The sequence below is a fragment of the Lissotriton helveticus genome, chromosome 3_2 (assembly GCF_964261635.1).
Source record: "Lissotriton helveticus chromosome 3_2, aLisHel1.1, whole genome shotgun sequence".
Taxonomy (NCBI): domain Eukaryota; kingdom Metazoa; phylum Chordata; class Amphibia; order Caudata; family Salamandridae; genus Lissotriton; species Lissotriton helveticus.
In genome coordinates, this window is record NC_136062.1 from 484,673,185 (window position 1) to 484,693,939 (window position 20,755).

The 20,755-nt window shown below is 55.8% G+C and overlaps 1 protein-coding gene across 2 annotated transcripts in view; it reads left to right on the forward strand.

Annotated features, from left to right (window-relative positions):
• F2 (coagulation factor II, thrombin) overlaps positions 1-20,755 on the forward strand; it is a 312,194-nt gene that overhangs the window by 207,351 nt on the left and 84,088 nt on the right. For both annotated transcript variants that reach the window (XM_078684422.1, XM_078684423.1), the window contains exon 9: positions 3,188-3,314. In XM_078684422.1, coding sequence (XP_078540548.1) covers positions 3,188-3,314 — 127 coding nt within the window. The remainder of the gene's footprint in view (positions 1-3,187; positions 3,315-20,755) is intronic.

The following is a 20,755-nucleotide window of genomic DNA, read 5'->3' on the forward strand; positions in this document are numbered from 1 at the left end:
AGAATACGCTCCCTCAGGGGAAGCAGTGCCAGGATACGCTCTCTCAGAGGAAGCAGTGCCAGGATACGCTCTCTCAGAGGAAGCAGTGCCAGGATACGCTCTCTCAGGGAAAGCAGTGCCAGGATACGCTCTCTTGGGGAAGCAGTGCCAGGATACGCTCTCTCAGGGAAAGCAGTGCCAGGATACGCTCTCTCGGGGGAAGCAGTGCCAGAATACGCTCACTCAGCGGAAGCAGTGCCAGGATACGCTCACTCAGGGGAAGCAGTGCCAGGATACGCTCACTCAGGGGAAGCAGTGCCAGGATACGCTCTCTCGGGGGAAGCAGTGCCAGGATGCGCTCACTCAGGGGAAGCAGTGCCAGGATACGCTCTCTCGGGGGAAGCAGTGCCAGAATACGCTCCCTCAGGGGAAGCAGTGCCAGGATACGCTCACTCAGGGGAAGCAATGCCAGAATACGCTCACTCAGGGGAAGCAGTGCCAGGATACACTCTCTCAGGGGAAGCAGTGCCAGGATACGCTCACTCAGGGGAAGCAGTGCCAGGATACACTCTCTCAGGGGAAGCAGTGCCAGGATACGCTCTCTCGGGGGAAGCAGTGCCAGAATACCCACTGTCAGGGGAGCAGTGCCAGGATAAGTTCTGCCTGTGGAAAGCTGTGCCAGGATACACTCTCTCTTAGCGGAAGAAGTGCCAGGATACACTCTCTCTTAGCGGAAGAAGTGCCAGGATACGCTCTCTCTGGGGAAGCAGTGCCGGGATACGCTCTCTATGAGGATGCAGTACCAGGATACACTCTCAGGGATGCAGTGCCAGGATACGCTCTCACAGGGGAAGCAGTGCCAGGATATGCTCTCTCGGGGGAAGCAGTGCCAGGATACGCTCTCACAGGGGAAGCAGTGCCAGGATATGCTCTCTCGGGGGAAGCAGTGCCAGTATGCGCTCTTTCGGGGAAGCAGTGCCAGGATACGCTCTCTCAGGGGAAGCAGTGCCAGGATATGCTTGTGTGTCGGCTGGGGGCAGCTGCGACCCACCATGGAGCCAGTAGCCAGTCTCTCGCACAAACCTCAAGGGTGTATGGGTATTGGTCAGGACATGCTCTCGCTGCCGCAGGGTTTTGCTTATCAGCAGGTTTGGCAACAGTGTAGAACTCCAATCCATCTGCTTCGAGATGGTGTCGGTAGACGCACTTGATGAGGACTGGCATGGTGGCATTGCCATCCGTGTGGTGAATCTGGGTGATGGGGGGTGATGACTTCCGTTGATGGTTGCGGGCGTTAAGTCTGGAGTCGATCACCTGAGGCACGAAGTGGCCAGGTACCTCCATGTTCTCTGGGGAGGTCATTGCAGTCATGTACTTGGACTTCTTGGGCTGTTTGGACTTTGATGACAGAGGAGGGATGAACATGCTGAGAAACATGAGGCATGAGACTCGGTTCGACGCCGGTGCTTTTTTAGTCTTGCTGGTAGGGTGTGTATCAGGTTGGCAGGTGACGGCCTTCTCGCTCCTGCGCAGACTGTAGGCTCAGGGTCAGACTGATTTGCATATAGCCATGTCAGAACTGGGGTGGCAGAGTGGGCTAAAGAACGGTGATGGATCAAACCCAGATCTGTTGACTGGGTGTGAGTGTTTGATTGATTCAGATGCTCCGTCCATCACCACCCCCTTTTGTACCGCTTTTGGCCGCCATAAGTGTGGCAGGGTATGCTCAGACGTGAGTCCCTTGCTCACTTTGCCACTGGATTCAAGCAAGCCTGGCTGAAGACAGCTGTAATGCCAGAAACCGGTCCTAGGAAGCTTGTTTCCGGTCCAGGGAAGGCATGGCTTGGCAGTTCGGGCTGGACTGTTCCCATGAGGCACAGGGTCAGACTGATTTGCATATAGCCATGTCTGAACTGGGGTGGCAGAGTGGGCTAAAGAACAGTGATGGATCAAACCCAGATCTGTTGACTGGGTGTGAGTGTTTGATTGATTCAGATGCTCCGTCCATCACCACCCCCTTTTGTACCGCTTTTGGCCGCCATAAGTGTGGCAGGGTATGCTCAGACGTGAGTCCCTTGCTCACTTTGCCACTGGATTCAAGCAAGCCTGGCTGAAGACAGCTGTAATGCCAGAAACCGGTCCTAGGAAGCTTGTTTCCGGTCCAGGGAAGGCATGGCTTGGCAGTTCGGGCTGGACTGTTCCCATGAGGCACAGGGTCAGACTGATTTGCATATAGCCATGTCTGAACTGGGGTGGCAGAGTGAGCTAAAGAACGGTGATGGATCAAACCCAGATCTGTTGACTGGGTGTGAGTGTTTGATTGGTTCAGATGCTCCGTCCATCCCCACCCCCTTTTGTACCGACAGTAGGCTCAGGGCACCCCTTCTGGCCAGGGCCGCCGGGTGGTTCTTGGGCGGTCGCCGGTGTCTCGCAGACGGAGGGGGGCACGGGACCACTTGCTACCCTCCCTTCGGTGCCGGCCGCCCTCCATGATCACGGCTTGTGCTGGCGCATGCTGTGGAACAACTGCAGGTAGGGGCTGGAGGTCTGCTGAGCGCTGGGCCGGCGGCTGAGCAGTGCCAGGCTTGGGGGTGGAAGGGCCGCACCTGGGCGCTGCGCAGTGATGAGCACCGGGCACTTTACTTGCAGCGTTGAGTGCCAGAGTGTGGCGGCTGTCATGCCGTGTGCATGGTGGGGAGACTCACGCTTCTCATGGCATTCCAGCTGCGGCTGCGGGGGCGCTCGTCCACTCCTCCATTGTCCGGGGCTGCAGTGAGTAGGAGACAGCCAGTCTCCGTGCCTGCCTTTCGATAGGCAGATGAACACGTGCGGAGCTCGACCCACTCGACAGGCACGGGTTGCGGTCTCTTTCCTCCTCACGTGGTACGAGGAAGGATCATGCTGCGGGGACGCAGGATTAGCTACCCGCCTCGTCGCCAAATGTTGTGTTGTGGGCCCTTGTCCCACATGCTGATCAATGACTGACACAGACACCGTGTATATCGTTATTCAACTGGCCACGAGCACGTGCACTCGGGCCCTTTTATTAACAGGCTCATGTGGCTCGTGATGCCTGTGAGGGATGCGTGTGGGGGTGCAAGTGTGCCCACTCCCATAGGGGAGTGGCTACTAACTCTGTGTCTGTCGAGACTCTAGAACGTGTCTTGCAGGACACAACAGTAATGACATGTCTTGTGCTTGTTTGCAGATTGTGGGTTACGCCCCTTGTTCGAGAAGACGGCGAAGGCGGACAAGAGCGAACAGGAGCTGCTGGATTCCTACGTCGGAGGCCGAGTCGTGAAAGGAGAAGACGCGGAGCCGGGCAGCGCCCCCTGGTAACATGTTCATGTCATTACACTTGTATGTGTTACCCCTTGTTTGTATCCGGGGTCCAGTCCGTAGTGACCCTCTGCCTTGCAGGACAGATTCCTAAGGTCAAGCTTGAAGTCATAGGTTTTGCTTTTCTGCCCTGCTACCACAACCCCTCCCCCACCCTGGCCCCTGCCCCACCTCCATCCTCTGCCCAGCTGTTTTTCCCCAGGATTGTTTCCCTTAATTGCCCAGTGGCTCGCCTCTCTTCTCAACATACTGCCTACCGGTTGCCCCCTCCCCCGGAGACGCTTAGGGCCCCCACCCTCCAAAGGGCCCCCCTGGTAGCATGAGTGGACAAAAGAAATTCCATAGTAACGTTGCGCATAAAAAGCAGCTTATTTTTCAGGTCGGGCCTAGTTAGCGCCAGCGCTGTCTCTTCGAGCCTAGTTAGCGCCAGCGCTGTCTCTTCGAGCCTAGTTAGCGCCAGCGCTGTCTCTTCGAGCCTAGGCAGCACCCGCGCTGTCTCTTCGAGCCTAGGCAGCACCTGCGCTGTCTCTTCGAGCCTAGGCAGCGCCTGCGCTATCTGTTCGAGCCTAGGCAACGCCTGCGCCGTCTCTTCGAGCCTAGGCAGCGCCTGCGCTGTCTCTTCGAGCCTAGGCAGCACCTGCACTGTCTCTTCGAGCCTAGGCAGCGCCTGCGCTGTCTCTTCGAGCCTAGGCAGCGCCTGCACTGTCTCTTCGAGCCTAGGCAGCGCCTGCGCTGTCTCTTCGAGCCTAGGCAGCGCCTGCGCTGTCTCTTCGAGCCTAGGCAGCGCCTGCGCTGTCTCTTCGAGCCTAGGCAGCGCCTGCGCCGTCTCTTCGAGTCTAGGCAGCACCCGCGCTGTCTCTTCGAGCCTGCGCTGTCTCTTCGAGCCTAGGCAGCGCCTGCGCTATCTGTTCGAGCCTAGGCAGCGCCTGCGCCGTCTCTTCGAGCCTAGGCAGCGCCTGCGCTATCTGTTCGAGCCTAGGCAGCACCTGCGCCGTCTCTTCGAGCCTAGGCAGCGCCTGCGCTATCTCTTCGGGCCAAGGCAGCACCTGAACTGTCTCTTCAAGCCTGCGCTGTCTCTTTGAGCCTAGCCAGCGCCTGCGCTGTCTCTTCGAGCCTAGGCAGCGCTTGCGCGGTCTTTTCGAGACATGTTGTATACACTTTCTGCCTTTTTATTCGTTACTTTGATTATCCTTTAAAAAGGCTTGTTGGTTTCATCTGACATCCCAGCATGCTTAGCAGAACCGGAAGGCCACCTTTCCTACGGAACTGCACTGGGGCAAAGCAGCATCGACTTGTGCGGGTGTTCACAAAGCTGCGCAATAGTTATTTTGCACTGGAAAGGCACCTTTTTCTCAGCGCAACAGCACTTTGATCTGCCTTGTTGCGCTTTGAGTCAAGAGCATTACTTGGGAAGAGTGCGGCAACCAGAGGTTTTTATATTTGAGTTCATCTACTACAGACAGCCAGACCAGGCTTTGCATAAAAAAATAACGACTCCTTGAAGCGGGCACTAACATGGAAGAATATTTCAATTTTTGCCAACATTGCAAAAAGTGAATGTGTGCTGGACTGTACAGCACGTTTACAATGTGTGGAATGTTTAAGAATTTGTCTCGGCATGCGCACACCTTGGCGACAGCAGGCGCTCACCTCGGCAACATCATGCGCTCACCTCGGCAACAGCATGCGCTCACCTCGGCGACAGCATGCGCTCACCTCGGCGGCAGCATGCGCTCACCTCGGCGGCGGCAGCATGCGCGCACCTCTGCGGCAGCATGCGCACACCTCGGCGACATCATGCGCTCACCTCTGCGGCAGCATGCACACACCTTGGCGGCAGCATGCGCACATCTTGGCGACATCATGCGCTCACCTCTGCGGCAGCATGCGCTCACCTCTGCAGCAGCATGAGCTCACCTCTGCGACAGCATGCGCTCACCTCAGCAACAGCTTTCGCTCACCTCTGCAGCAGCATGAGCACAACTCAGCTACAGCAGGCGCTCACCTCGGCAGCAGCAGGCGCTCACCTCGGCAGCAGCAGGCGCTCACCTCGGCAGCAGCATGCGCTCACATCTGCGGCGCATGTGCTCACCGCTGCGGCCGCATGCGTTCTCCTCTTCGGCAACATGCGCTCACCTCTGCGGCAGCATGCGCTCATCTCTGCGACAGCATGCGCTCACCTCTGCGACAGCATGCGCTCACCTCTGCGGCAGCATGCGCTCACCTCTGCGGCAGCATGCGCTCACCTCTGCAACAGCATGCGCTCACCTCTGAGGCAGCATGCGCTCACCTCTAGGGCAGCATGCTCTCACCTCTGGGGCAGCATGCGTTCACCTCTGTGGCAGCATGCGTTCACCTCTGCGGCCGCATGCGCTCACCTCTGCAGCCGCATGTGCTCACCTCTGCGACAGCATGCGCTCATCTTGGCGATAGCATGCGCTCACCTCTGCGGCAGCATGCGCTCACCTCTGCGGCAGCATGCGCTCACCTCTGGGGCAGCATGCGCTCACCTCTGGGGCAGCATGCGCTCACCTCTGCGGCAGCATGCGCTCACCTCGGGGGCAGCATGCGCTCACCTCTGTGGCAGCATGCGTTCACCTCTGCGGCCGCATGCGCTCACCTCTGCAGCCGCATGCGCTCATCTTGGCGACAGCATGCGCTCATCTTGGCGACAGCGTGCGCTCATCTTGGCGACAGCATGCGCTCACATCTGCGACAGCATGCGCTCACCTCTGGGGCAGCATGCGCTCACCTCGGGGGCAGCATGCACTCACATCTGTGGCAGCATGCGTTCACCTCTGCGGCTGCATGCGCACACCTCTGCGGCCGCAAGCGGTCACCTCTGCGACAGCATGCGCTCACCTCTGCGGCAGCATGCGCTCACCTCTGTGACAGCATGCGCTCACCTGTGAGGCAGCATGCGCTCACCTCTAGGGCAGCATGCTCTCACCTCTGAGGCAGCATGCGCTCACCTCTGTGGCAGCATGCGTTCACCTCTGCAGCCGCAAGCAGTCACCTTTGCGACAGCATGCGCTCACCTCTGAGGCAGCATGCGCTCACCTCTGAGGCAGCATGCGCTCACCTCAGCGACAGCATGCGCTCACCTCTGCGGCAGCATGCGCTCACCTCTGCAACAGCATGCGCTCACCTCTAAGGCAGCATGCGCTCACCTCTAGGGCAGCTAGTGCCTGTTCCACTGTTTATACTAAGCTCGCATGAGAGCTCTTAAGTCTTCAGCCCCTTGGCTAAAGAGGCTCATATTTTAAAAGGCAACCATTGTTTTGTCCTGATGATGGACCCCAACACTTAGTAAGGGGGTCCGAAACGTCGTCGACTCTATGTACCATATACTTATACAATGATTGACTACACTGAATTATGTAATGGTACCAACTAGAATCTCTCTGTTCAATTTTGAAATTCTCTAGAGATTGTTGACCTTGCCTTGCAAAGCCCTTTTATGTATGGTGTCTGTGTTTATGTATTGTCGTGGTTGGGTACAGGCTTGTGCCCCACGCATGTGAACTGTTGAAGGTGTATTTTTGTCTTTCAAAATTTTTTTATTCAAATACAAATCCTGAAGACCTCTACCCGGCTGGGTATGTCTTCAACAATATAGAACTGACTGGGTCTATATTTATTGTGATCATTCTTTGTCTCCTTGCTTGGGACCATTGTTGTTTTTGTATGATATACTCCCCGAGGTCCCTCGCTGATACCAATTGGGGTCCCCTTGTTGTTTAAACAGACACCTCTGGGGCAGCATGCGCTCACCTCTGTGGCAGCATGCGTTCACCTCTGCGGCCGCATGCGCTCACCTCTCCAACAGCATGCGCTCACATCTGCAGCCGCATGCGGTCACCTCTGCGGCAGCATGCGCTCACCTCTGCGGCAGCATGCGCTCACCTCTGCGGCAGCATGCGCTCACCTCTGCGACAGCATGCGCTCACCTCTGCGACAGCATGCGCTCACCTCTGCGGCAGCATGCGCTCACCTCTGGGGCAGCATGTGCTCACCTCTGCGGCAGCATGCGCTAACCTCTGGAGCAGCATGCGCTCACCTCTGCGGCCGCATGCGTTCACCTCGGCGGCCGCATGCGCTCACCTCTGCAGCCGCATGTGCTCACCTCGGCGACAGCATACGTTCACCTCGGCGACAGCATGCACTCACATCTGCGGCTGGATGTGCTCACCTCTGCAGCCGCATGCGCTCACCTCTGTGGCAGCATGTGCTCACCTTTGCACCATGGCAGTGGAGTAACGAACCCTGAGCCCCACCCCTGCAAAGTACATGGGGGGGGGGCTATGCTCCAGACTCAGTCAGGAGTTCTCAGGCCTGGGGCCCGTGCACAGTACCGGAGGGGGCCCCTCCACACTGCGGGGGCTATTGTTATACCACTGCACCATGGTGCACAGGTTGTGCGCTAATGCAGTAAGTAGAGCAGAGTAGGCATGAAGCGGCAGGCCGTATTTCTATGAATATTATGTCCCTGCCTCAATTTCTCGCTGTTGCTCAGTATAGCGCTGCAGCTTCGGTTGCTGCCCTGTGCTAAAAAATGAGCCTGCCCCTTGTGTGCATCCCTGGTCTGCCAGCCTCAACCCTGGCACACAGGTTCTTCCCAAACTGTCCATGTCGCACAAGTTACTTCCCTTAGGTAACGATATATCTGTAAGAAACAGTAGTTAGTATTAGATTCCTTACCTTAGAATATCCCCAGGCGTCAGTCTGGATCAGGAAACTTTTGCGTAGCAGTACCCCTGCACGTCAGTAGGCGTCGTCTGCGGCTCCGCGTCCGTCGTCGGCGTTGTTGGCACCGGGATGACGTCGCCAGAGTACTTAGACGCCGCCCTTGCTCGCTGACGTCCGTTCTTATACACAGCTTTTCCGCACCAGAAACGCAGAGCCATGATAAAAACCAACACTGGTGCCATGAAACTAGGGCCCTCAAAGGGATGACCTTAACCCTAGATATCGGTTCGCAGAACGGGGAGGATGGGTGGGGCGGTAAGGAATCTAATACTAACTACTGTTTCTTACAGATATATCGTTACCGAAGGTAAGTAACTTGTGCATCTGAAAGAAACAGGTTAGTATTAGATTCCTTACCTTAGGATAGATACCCCAGCAATACCAACCCCGGTGGTGGGTCTGCGAACCAATGATCACACCAGGAAGTCCTGGAGAACGGAACGGCCGAAAAAGCCATCTCTCCGGACTTGGCTGTCCAGGCAGTAGTGTCTTGCGAACGTGTGCAGCAAGGCCCACGTAGCTGCCTGACAGAAGTCCTGCAAGGGGACTCCCCGACCGAGGGCAGTAGTAGCTGCCGTGGCCCGAGTGGAATGGGCACGTAGCCCCACAGGAGGCTCCTTTTTAGCCAGTGAATAACAAGCCTTGATGCACAAGACGACCCATCAGGTAATGGTCCGTTTGTGCACCGCCCTTCCCTTCATAGCGCCCACGTAACGAACAAAGAGTTGGTCATCCACTCGGAACTGGCGTGTGCGATCCAGATAGTATGAGAGCGCACGTTTTGCGTCCAGACGGTGGAGCCTCTCTTCCTCTTTCGAGGGATGCGGAGGCGGAAAGAAGGTGCGCAAGGTGATGGACTGCCTGATGTGGAAGGCTGTGACTATCTTGGGCAGGAAAGAGGGTCGCGTCCGCAACACAACTTTGTCCGGATGGACAGAAAGGAAAGGAGGTTGTGAAGAAAGGGCTTGGAGCTCACTCACTCTCCTGGCGGAGGTGATGGCAACCAGGAATGCAGTCTTAAGTGTAAGAAGACGAAGAGGACAGTTATGAAATGGCTCGAAGGGAGCGCACATCAGATAAGTCAAAACAAGGTTCAAGTCCCACTGAGGCATCACGAAAGGAACAGGGGGGAACATATGAGTGATGCCCTTCAAGAACCTATTTACAACTGGGGACTTGAACAAAGAGGGCTGATCAGGGAGCCTTAAGAAGGCGGAAATGACAGAGAGGTGGCCCTTGATAGTGCCCAGAGCAGAGCCCTGCTGGGCAAGAGAAAGAAGAAAGAGGAGAACCTCAGAAAGAGGGGCAGAGAGTGGATAAACAGCCTTTGCTGTGCACCATGCCACAAATCAGTTCCACATGCAGGCGTATACCGACTTTGTGGAGGGACGCCTGGCTGCCAGAATGACATTACAGACTTCAGGAGGCAAGTCAAATGGCCTAAACTGTCGGCGCTCAATCTCCAAGCATGGAGGTGGAGACTGGACAGGTTCGGGTGGAGGACCGTCCCCTGCTGCTGCGACAGAAGGTCCTCCTGAAGAGGCAGTCGAATCGGGGGATCGATGGACATACTGAGTAGCTCGGGATACCAGTATCTTCGTGCCCAGCCTGGAGCCACAAGGATGACTTGGGCCCGGTCGCGCCTGATCTTCTTCAGCTCTCTGGGCAGAAGTGGTATAGGCGGAAAGGGATACAACAGACCGCAACTCCACTCGCGACAAAAAGAGTCTCCGAGCGAGAAATTCCAACGCGCAGAACTGATGACATTGTGCGTTCTCTTCTGTGGCGAATAGATCTAACCAAGGCTCTCCCCACTGCTGAAAGAGACCTTGCGCCACGTCCGAGTTCAGATGCCATTCGTGATCCATCATGCACCGACCGATGAGTTCATCCGCCCTGGCGTTCAGGGAACCTGCAGGTGTTGAACCACCAGGGTCACGCCCTGATGTTCCAGCCACTGCCAGAGGCGCAGAGCCTCCTGGCACAGGGTCCACGACCCCACCCCGCCCTGTTTGTTGGAGTACCACATGGCGGTGGTGTTGTCCGTGAACACCTGCACTACACTCCCCCGGACAGGGGGGAAGAATGCCTTCAGCACAAGCCGGATCGCTCTCAGCTCCAGAAGGTTGATGTGGAGCCGAGACTCCGCCGGAGACCAGAGGCCTCTGATCTCTGCCTCTCCCATGTAGCCCCCCCAGCCCAGGAGGGACGCATCTGTCACAACTACGTGCTCCGAGTGGGGTAGGGAGACGGATCTGCCGCTGACCCAATCGCGGTCCGTGAGTCACCACTGCAACGGTCTTGCAGTTCCCTCCGAGATCAAGACATGGTTGGACAAGTTGCCCTTATGCTGGGCCCACTGAAACTTTAGGTCCCATTGCAGACCCCGCATCCGCCACCTGGTGTGATGCAGCAGAAGGATGCAGGAGGCTTCAGCCCCAGAAGCCACAGCGTCAACCTGCCGAGACTCGGGATAACGGCTGAAAGATCGGAATCAGAGCCAGAATATCCCGAACCCGCTGTTCGGGAGGATAAACCCGAAACTGAGCCAAGTTTAGAACCGCTCCGATGAAGAGGAGCTTCTGAGAGGGACACAGGTGCTACTTCAGCACATTGATGGAGAACCCCAGCAGGTGCAGGAGGTCGGCCATAGTCTGGAGGTGGCTGACGACTGTCTGGGGCGAGCCCGCCTTCAACAACCAGTCATCAAGGTAGGGGAAGACTGAAACCCCTAACCTGCGCAGATGAGCTGTGACCACCGCCATCACTTTAGTGAACACCCGTGGGGCGCTGGTAAGGCTGAAAGTGCTCGTGGCCTACCGTGAACCGCAGGTAGCGCCGGTGGGCCGGCAGGACGGGAATGTGGAAATAGGCGTCCTGCAAGTCCAACACTACCATCCAGTCTCCCGGGTCTAGGGCAGCTAAGACCTGAGCCAAAGTCAGCATCTTGAACTTCTCCTTCCGGAGGAAGCCGTTGACGTTCTGCAGGTCTAAGATAGGGAGTAGGCCCCCTTTGCCCTTCTTGGGAACCAGAACGTAGTGGGAGTAACAACCACATCCTACTTCTGGCCAAAGAATGTACTCGATGGCCCTCTTGGCCAAGAGGGCCGTAACTTCCTCTTGCAGAAGTTGCAAGTGATCCCCCGACACGCGGTGGTACTACGGTGGCATGGCTGGAGGGGTCACCTCGAAGGGGAGGGAGTAGCCCCTTCGGACAATTTGCACCCATCTGTCCGAAGTGATAGAGCGCCAGTGGAGGAGGTGATGGCGAACCCTGCCCTGAACTGCCGTCAAATGGGCATGAAAGCTCAGACTAGGAAGGCTTTGAGGCGGATGCTGCGAGGGTAGATGTAGACTGGCAGTGTAAAGGATACACGACGATTCTGCAGGAGCGACAGGAATCCGAAGTATAATCCACAGCCTTCCCCTGCAGCCTTCCGACTCTATCAAGCACTAGAGCACAGGAGGCAAGCCAGGGGAAAACAGGGAGACAAAACAAGGAAAGGTTGGGGTAACAATTGGGTGTTGAGGGTCTTCAGACTGGTCGTCTCAACCTTCTTGTGGGCTTGGCAATCAAGAGAGACTGTAATGCAAAGAGTTATATTCTTAAATCTGAAGAGGACAATCACATTCCCAATTACACAACATAACCTTTCATACCTAGCTGGTTGTATGTTAATGTCCCTGAATGGATATGGGAGAACCTCTGGAAATGGATATAACTGGAGCTGCAGTGAAGAAGACAAAACCCTCATAAGTCTAATGACTCAATGTATACTTGTGTTATGAGTGACTAACAATATGTCCTGCTCACTCTGATCTTCTTTCTTAACTGCCACGAAGCACACCCCAAAGGTTTGTTTGAATACAAGAATTCGGTTGCCAATATCCTTGATAGTGGGAACAACATCTACAATAAACAAAACAGGGAATCAAACACTTCAATACAGTCTTACTGATACCAATTACAATGTGCAGCGCAATAATGCGCTGTTACCGTGATTCTGGAACATGTAGCTGTAGCCCAATCCTCACTGGTCCACGCAAGATACCAAGTCCAAATAGGTGAAATAAATCACAAGAGCTGAATGACCCCAAGGAAATGGTGTCAGAAGGGATGGGCAGGGGTAAAGAAAGGCCCTAACTGACTAAGGTAAGAGCACCGGTAACAACCCGGCCGCCAGCGGAGAAGAACCCGGCTGGCAGCGGAGCAACCCGGTGTAGGAGAAAAAAGGAAGGGTGAAGGTTTGCCCGGCCTGTCAGCGGAGACAAACCCGGCTGACAAGCGGAGCGGAAATGAGGCCAACAGCAGAGAGAGGATGCCCGGCTCGTCAGCGGAGCACAAGCCCGGCTGACAAACGGAGCAGTACTGAGGCAAATGGTAGGGAGAGGAATCCCGCCGGATGGCGGAGATAAACCCGGCCGCCGGGCGGGACACCAGAACACTGGAAAGGCAGTAAAATCGGGAAACGACACGGAACGTGTCAAAATGCACAAGCGCGGTGGTGAGGCACTTGGCAAACAAGAGAGACGGGCTGCGGAGGCTCACAAACGAACCAACGGAGCCGAGGACACTCTCGATCCGGAAGAACGCCAGGACGTAGGAAACGGAAGTCAGGCACAGGAAGTCAGGCAACAAACGAACCCAACGGAGCTAGACGCTAGAACGTGAAGCGTCGCTCCCTGGGTCAAGGAAACCTAAATAGTGCACAATTAAAGGGACAGCGCACTGGGAGGGGGCTTGAGGCATGACAGGCAGCGCCGTTGTCCCCTGTTACTGCTGCGACGGTAACCATGCCCGCCGCCGCACTGAATGTTAGTCTGCGGCCCGTGGCTGGCAGGACGTGCAGGGGTGCCTCTTCCATGCCACGAAAGGAGCGCTGGGCAGAAGATTGCTGGCGCGGGCCAACAGACCCAAGGACTTGGCCGTAGCCCTGGAGTCCTTAAAGCGTTCCAGCCCATCTGCCTTGCGACCGAAGAGATGGCTGCCATCGAACGGCATGTCCATAAGGGTGTTCTGGACATCGGCCGAGAAGTTGGCGGACCTCAGCCAGGCGTGGCGGGGAACCGCCACAGACGTGGAAATCGCTCTTCCCAGCGAGTCCGTGGTATCCAGCCCACATCGTATGGAATACCGCGCTGCGTCTCGTCCCTCCACGAGGGCTTGAGCGAGCTTCACCCGGGCTCCCTCCGGGCACTCAAGCAGCACGTCCGCAACCGTATCCCACAGGGAGTGGGTGTAACGGTCCAAGAGGCACGCGGTGTTGACCGACCGCAACCCCAAACTAAGGGAGGAGAACAAATTCTTGCCGAATTGCTCATACCTCTTGGATTCCCGATCTGGAGGTGTAGTCGGGAATGCTGATTGGGAAGTAGAGGCCTGGATAACCAGGCTCTCGGGGCTGGGGTGGGTGGACAGGAAACTAGGGTCGCCCGGAGCAGGTCGGTGGCGCCTAGCGACGTTCCTATCTACAGGGGGATCTGTAGCGGACCTGGACCAAGTGCCCAACAGGACGTCCGTGAGAGCCTCATTAAAAGGCAGTAGAGGCTCTGGGGAGCTTACCTGCGGTTTAAGGACCTCTATGAGGATGTTAGACCTCACCGCTGCGACGGGGAGCTCAAGAGCCAAGGCCTTGGCCGCCCTCTTCAGCACCACACTATAAGCAGCCCCCTCCTCAGTAGCCACGATAGGAGGGGAGACAAAACCAGTGTCTGGGGAGGTATCCAGGCCACTGGCTTCCCCTAGTTCCTGTGTCTAGTCCTGAAATGACTCACGTGCCAGAGGGTCCTCAGACCCCTCCCAGTCTCCCTCGTCGTCCATCTCCTGGAATTCAGGGGTAAAGGATGGACCCAGATCCTCGAAGAATTCCTCTTTGGCTGGTGCCGAATGCGGCATCGAGCGACGCTGCTCCGATGCCAGATCCGGACCGAGGGGTGGACCAGGGACGGCGCCAGGGGTGACACCTAGGGGTTGACGCCGGCGGGGTTGTAAGGTCGACCAGCATCGATCCGGAACCGGATCCAGTGGGGCCTTGCGTCACCGGGACCAAAGTCGCCGACGGAGCAGGCCGCGACGCCTGTGGCTCCGGCGGAGCCGCGTGTGCGGTGTCACCCGAACCCCCGGCCGCATCGCGCGAGCGTGGGGGGGGGTCAGAAGAGCGTTGTCGCCTCTTTCGACTTCTTGTGCCTCTTACTTGAGGACTTGGAGCCCGACGAGTGGTGTCGACTCGCCGAGCTGCGATGACTCCGGCCCCGCGACCGGTCCCTCGACCTCCTTCCGGACCGGGACCTCGAACTGCCGGAGCTCGAGGCGCTTACGGGACCGCTCCCACCTAGCCTTTGACGTCAAGGCCCGGCAGTCGGGGCACGACTTGTCATCATGGTCGGGCCCCAGGCAATGCAGGCACCGGCGATGGGGGTCGGTAACCGACATCGGTCGGTTGCAGTCGGCACAGGGCTTGAACCCGGGCATCCCTACCGGCACCGATGGAGTGGTTCGACTCGAAACGGATCCAAAAAGGATCGAAAAAGCGTAGTCAAAAAGTGACTAAAGAGTACCACTTTCTCCGGATCTGCACTTGCTGGCGCGGAACAAAGAAGAACTGACATCAGCGCGCGAGGGCGGCGTCTAAGTACTCCGGCGACATCATCCCGGCCCCAGCGACTCCGACGACAGACGCGGAGCCGCAGACGACGCCTACCGACGCGCAGGGCTACTGCTACGCAAAAGTTTCCGGATCCAGACTGACGCCTGGGGATATTCTAAGGTAAAGAATCTAATACTAACCTGTTTTTTTCAGATTTTTCTCTCCTTACTTCTCCACTTCTGAATGTGCCTTCACCCCCTCGCTCTCTATCTCACCTCTCTCTGCCTCACCTCTGTCTACCTCACTTTTCTCTCAATGTACCCAAAATACTTTACTCAACTTCATATCGGCCTCTCTCTCATGGCCTCTCTTTCACTATCTGCGTCTAGAGCTACCACTTTTGATCCAGTCTCTCGACATTAGCTCGCTCTACCTCTCTGCGTTATTTTCCATCTGCCTCCCTGTACTTCTTCTACATCATCTTCAATTATCAGATGACCTCATCTTGATCTTTGCCTCACCTATCTTTTCTCTTCAACTCTACGCTACCTTTCCTCCCTGTTAGCTGTTTCTCTACCGCACCACTCCGCATCACTTCTCTACCTCATGTCTCTCTCTCCTTTACATCTCTCTCGCTACTTAACCTTGCTAAAGCTCATCACACTCTCTTACAACCTAACCTCTGAATTTTCCGTTAGTTTACTACCTCACCTTTCCATCTCCTTTCGCTCTCATTCTTCATCTGTTCCCTTTCTATCATGCACCTTCCTGGCTGCCTTAACTTCACTACCTCTTTTTCTCCATCATCTACTCCTTTGCTTCTCGCTCGCTCTATGTTTCACACACCCACATCTCTCTCTAGACTTCCTTCTTTATTCCAACTCACCTCCTCTACTATCCCTCTCAACCACTTTCTTTACAGGTCTCCCTACCTCATCATTGCTACTTCTTTTTCTATCTGACATCTCTCTACCTCTGTATAAGTCTTGCTTCTTTCAAGTCTCTAAACTTCGCTTTTTCGCTCTACTCTTTTCTTTGTCTGCCCTTTCTCTCTTCTCTCTTTACCTGCCCTGTTTTCTATACTTCATATTTTGCTCTCTCTCTACCTTTCATCTGTTATTCTTCGAGTGTCTCTCTGTCTTAGTCTGCCTCTCGCGGTCTACCCCTTGCTCTAATTCTCCTTTTTCTACATTACCTCCCTCTCTGCCTCACCCCTTGGAGTCCTGCAAGCCCTGGCTCTCTCTGCATTTCCTTCCTCCATCTCTGTCTCATTCCACCACACCCTACAACCTCACCTGTGTCTCTGCTGGGTGTTCACCAATAAAGTCCTCTTTCTTCCCCTCCTTATGGTTACATTTCTTCTTCTGAGAAGGGCCACATGTCACAGTCTAATCAGAGACCTTCTCCCATTTAAAAAAATGAAAAGGTTCACAAGGCAGAGAAAGAGAAAATAGGTGACTGTTATTAGATTTTTACCAGTGGGATGATGAACACCCCAAGGGCAGCACTCAGGGCTTAATTTAGATCTGGGCTGATGGGTCACCTCTTCACAACAGTGGCGGATATAGCTTCCACCAAATTATAAATCCCATTATGTCCTATAGGATTTATCTTTCTGCAGATGGGAACTCAGTCATTGTTGAAACGCAGAAACTCGTCCGCCGAGATCTTAATCAGGCCCTTTGAATGTAACCGTTGCAGCAAGAACGCCAGTCATGAAGAGGATATATTGGTGATTACAAATATTTGGCAAATAAAGCTACAATTTCCAGTGCTATGTGCGTGTCTTATTTTAGTAATTTGTGCTGTTCCACTAAAAATCTAACAAGTCACCATTAGCATGTTCTTCGTACCATGGAAGTAGGCAGCAGGTCAGTCATGGCCTTCCACATTCCTCCTTGGAGGTGAATCTGACTTGGGGTACCCCTGGGAGGACTCTTCCTTCCAGCTTTTCCAGCAGTTTGGTCGTTCAACCCTTCAAGCGCTCCTCCTGGGGTGGTAGGAGCTTTGCCACTTGCACTGCCATGTATTGGAATCGATTGCCCCCGTACCTCAAACTGCCACCTCTCTCTTAGGTTTTAGGAAATATTTAAATACCCTTGCTATTTAAACAATACATGTTTTCTGTGCTACTCTGATCTCGTCACATTAGCGCCAATATGCCACCGGGTATACGTTGCACTTAACAAGTTATTTAATTCATTTATTCATTCAAAATATTATTGTTGCAAGTAAACACAAGTCTATTACCGAACATAAAAAGAACCTGCTTTTTCAGTAATTGTTCAAGCTTTCTTTTGGTACTGTTGGGTTGGTGGACTTTGGACTGGTTTTCCACCCCCACCTGTCCTGGGTCTCTGCCCTGGTTCACGCCTCCTTTCTCTACATTCCTGACTCTCTTCCCTGGTTAATGCCTCCCATCTGTAATGAGTCTCAACTCCCTTCTCCCCTGTTCTGAGTCTCTCCCCTGCTTCACGCCTCACTTCTCTCCTGCCCTGAGTCTCTCCCCTGGTTCATGCCTCCCTTCTCTACTTTCCTGAGTCTCTCCCTAGGTTCACGCCTCCCTTCTCTCCTGCCCTGAGTCTCTCCCCAGGTTCACGCCTCCCTTCTCTCCTGCCTTGAGTCTCTTCCCTGGTTCAGGTCATCTTTCTCTCCAGTCCTCAGACTGCCTTGGTTCATGCCTCCCTGCTTTCCTGTCCTGAGTCTCTGCCCTGGTTCACTCCTGTCTTCTCCCTTCTCTTCTGAGTCTCTTCCCTGGTTCACGCCCGCCCTTCTCTCCTGAGTCTCTGCCCTGGTTCATGCCTCCCTTCTCGCCTGTCCTCAGGCACTTCCCTGGTTCACGCTTCCTTTCTCCCAAGTCTTGAGTCTCTGCCCTGGTTCACGCCTCCCTTCTCTACTGTTCTGAGTGCCTTCTCCCCTGTGCTGGGTCTCTTCCTTGGTTCACACCTCCCTCCTCTCCTGAGTCTCTGTCCTGGTTCAAGCCTCCCTTCTCTCCTCCTGACTCTCTCCCCTGGTTCATGCCTCCCTTCTCCCAAGTCCAGAGTCTCTCCCCTGGTTCACACCTCCCTTCTCTCCTGTCCTGAGTGCCTTCTCCCCTGTCCTAAGTCTCTCCCCTGGTTCACACCTCCCTTCTCTCCTGTCCTCAGGCACTTCCCTGGTTCACGCTTCCCTTCTCCCAAGTCTTGAATGTTGGACCCGGCCTCGTGGCGTGGTGCGCGTCTGTCCCTCCACCCCCTGCGAGCGTAGGCCTGCACCCTGAGCCCCTGCGCAGCATCCCCGTAAGAGTAGCCTGTACTCCGAAGCCTGGTCGTCTCACCCCCGATAAGCCCGAACCCCCGTAATCCACGACCGGGCCCGCGTGTCCCCATCCCGCTCCCGGCTCCGAGCGCCTAACCCTGAATGCCCCACAAGGCCCGACAGCCATTTTCCCTTCCCGAGATCCCTGTCTCCCTGGGCCCAGCGTGACCCTGGCCCCAGCGAAACCCAGACTCCAAAGGCGCGCCAATCCCGGCTGGGGGGTAAAGGGCTCCCCGAGTGTGATAGCCCGGCAGTTTCGATGGCCCTTTGGCCTCCCCTGAGAGTCTGGTATCTGTCACACCCTTGGCCCTCCCCTGTGGGCCAGTTTCGATCGCACCTTTTGGCCTCCCTGAGGGCTGGCTCCAGACCTGCTGGGTGTCTGGGAATTGCCGGACCCCTTTCTCAAAGGATCAAAGAGCCAACCGCCGGACCTCGCCAACGACCAGCCCCCAGGGCCTGAGACCTCCGCCTGCGAGGGTCCGGACATCAAAGGGCTAATGGACTATATCTGGGCCCGCCTGACAACTAGCGGGCAGTTGTATCTTGGACCTGGAAGCCTGCTGATCTGATTGCGGCTGACCCTAAGAAGAACTCGTCTGAAACCATCGGAACCCTGCTGACGCTGTCGCGGCTCAAGCTGAACTGTAACCATCGGAGCCCTGCTGACGCTGTCGCGGCTCAAGCTGAACTGTAACCATCGGAGCCCTGCTGATGCTGTCGCGGCTCAAGCTGAACTGTATCCATCGGAGCCCTGCTGACGCTGTCGCGGCTCAAGCTGAACTGTAACCATCGGAGCCCTGCTGACGCTGTCGCGGCTCAAGCTGAACTGCATCCAACGGAGCCCTGCTGACGCTGTCGCGGCTCAAGCTGAACTTTAACCATCAGAGCCCTGCTGACGCTGTCGCGGCTCAAGCTGAACTGTATCCATCGGAGCCCTGCTGACGCTGTCGCGGCTCAAGCTGAATTGTAACCATCGGAGCCCTGCTGACCTAGTCGCGGCTCGAGGAGTACTCTGGTCCGGCTGGACCATCGAGATCACCATCACGACCGAGCCGACTCGACGGAGGTGAAGCAGCCAGTACGCCCATCATCGTCCGTACCCCCCGGCTCGAGGATTGAGAGCTGTGCGTAGGGTACGCCCCGTACTGCCGGAGAGACTAAAAGACTGTCCCGCTTCCCCCTTCCTGAACCCGCACGACTTTGTGATCCTTCGATCACTGTGTACATAAGAGTGCTCCTCCTTTTATTCCTTATATAAAGAACTTGTTACTAAGAACCCAACGGTGTGGTGTCTGTTCGTAGCGTGGTGTGAGCTCAGTGTGTACGATCCTAGACTCAAAGTCCTCCCCGGTGAGGACCTCATGATAAGACTCGGCAAGATCTGTGGGAGAGATGGGTCTTGGGGGTGACCGGGTGAGCATAACTAGGCCCTCTGAGATCGCCCCTTCTAACATTGGTGGCAGCGTCGCGATAAGAACCTACGTCTAGGGATCGTACAGTACTGACACACTACCCGAACGAAGAGCAACCATGAGCATCACGAACGACGAGACTACCTTCCAGATGGAACTTCTGGGAGATTATACACACCGGCAGCTGAAGCAGTTTTGCATAAATCGCCAAAGTCCGACAACGGGACTAAACACCAAAGAAGACTTTCAACAAGCCCTAACAGCCTGGGTGGAGGCCGGAGCCCAACCTCCAGCACCGACAGAAGTCGATGGAGAGGGAGCCCCCCTGACCGAAACCCACGCTCCAGAGCGAGAAAGGACAGAGTCCCCGACGCGGACTCTAAGCACAGAGAGAGGTCTGTCTCGAGAAGAGATGACCGACCGAGAACGCAACCGAAACCACGAGCTGGAACTAGCCCGTCTGAAAATGGAAGGAGAACTCAAACTGGCCGAGAAAAAACTAGCAATCGAGCAGCTGCGGCTGCAGGGAGAACTGGAGGAGAAGAAACTCCAGAGAGAACTGGAGGAGAAGAAACTCCAGAGAGAACACGAAGGGAAGAGACTCCAGCTGGAGCACGAGCGCAGCATGAAGGAGATTGAACTAAAAGCCCGGACCGAAGACAACAGAACAGCGGCGACCCGAGAGTCTGTTCCCCCGGTGGAACCCAAGGTCCACATTCCCAAAGATGTGGTCAAAGAATATTATAAGAACGATGATATCCAGCAATGGTTCAAGGCCTACGAGGTCGCCATGACCTCCCACCGAGTTCCACAGAAAGATTGGGGAGCCGGGCTGTGGGGGCGATTCCTGAGCGAAGGGAGAGACACCCTACTCGACCTACCGTCTGCCGAGCAGACCTCCTACAGCCACATGAAAGAAGCCCTCCTCACAAGGTACGGTCTCTCCCCTGAAATGTACCGCCAACGCTTCAGCGAATGCAAGAAGATCCCCGGCACCACATGGGTAGAATATGTCAACTTCTACAGCCGGGCCCTGGAAGGGTGGATCAAGGGCAGCAAGGTGTCCACCTTCGAGGGGCTCATCGACCTGATTGCCTACGAACATTTGTCCCTGAACTGCTTTGTGGAACTCCGGCAGCACCTCCTGGACAGCAAGTTGGCTGACCCCCGGAAGCTGGCCGTAGAGGCTGACCGCTGGGTGAGCACCAGAGTACCCCGGGGGCCCGGGGGAGACTCTAGCCGAAACGAACAAGGACCATCCCGCCCGAGGGGAGGAGGGGGTCAGAATAGACAGAGGGGACCCCAGGTAGGGTCCCCGCGCAGTCCCCCCAGAAACCAGTCCGGCACATCACCTCCCACAGTGCGCGCAGGGTTCCCCCCAGCCAAGCCAGG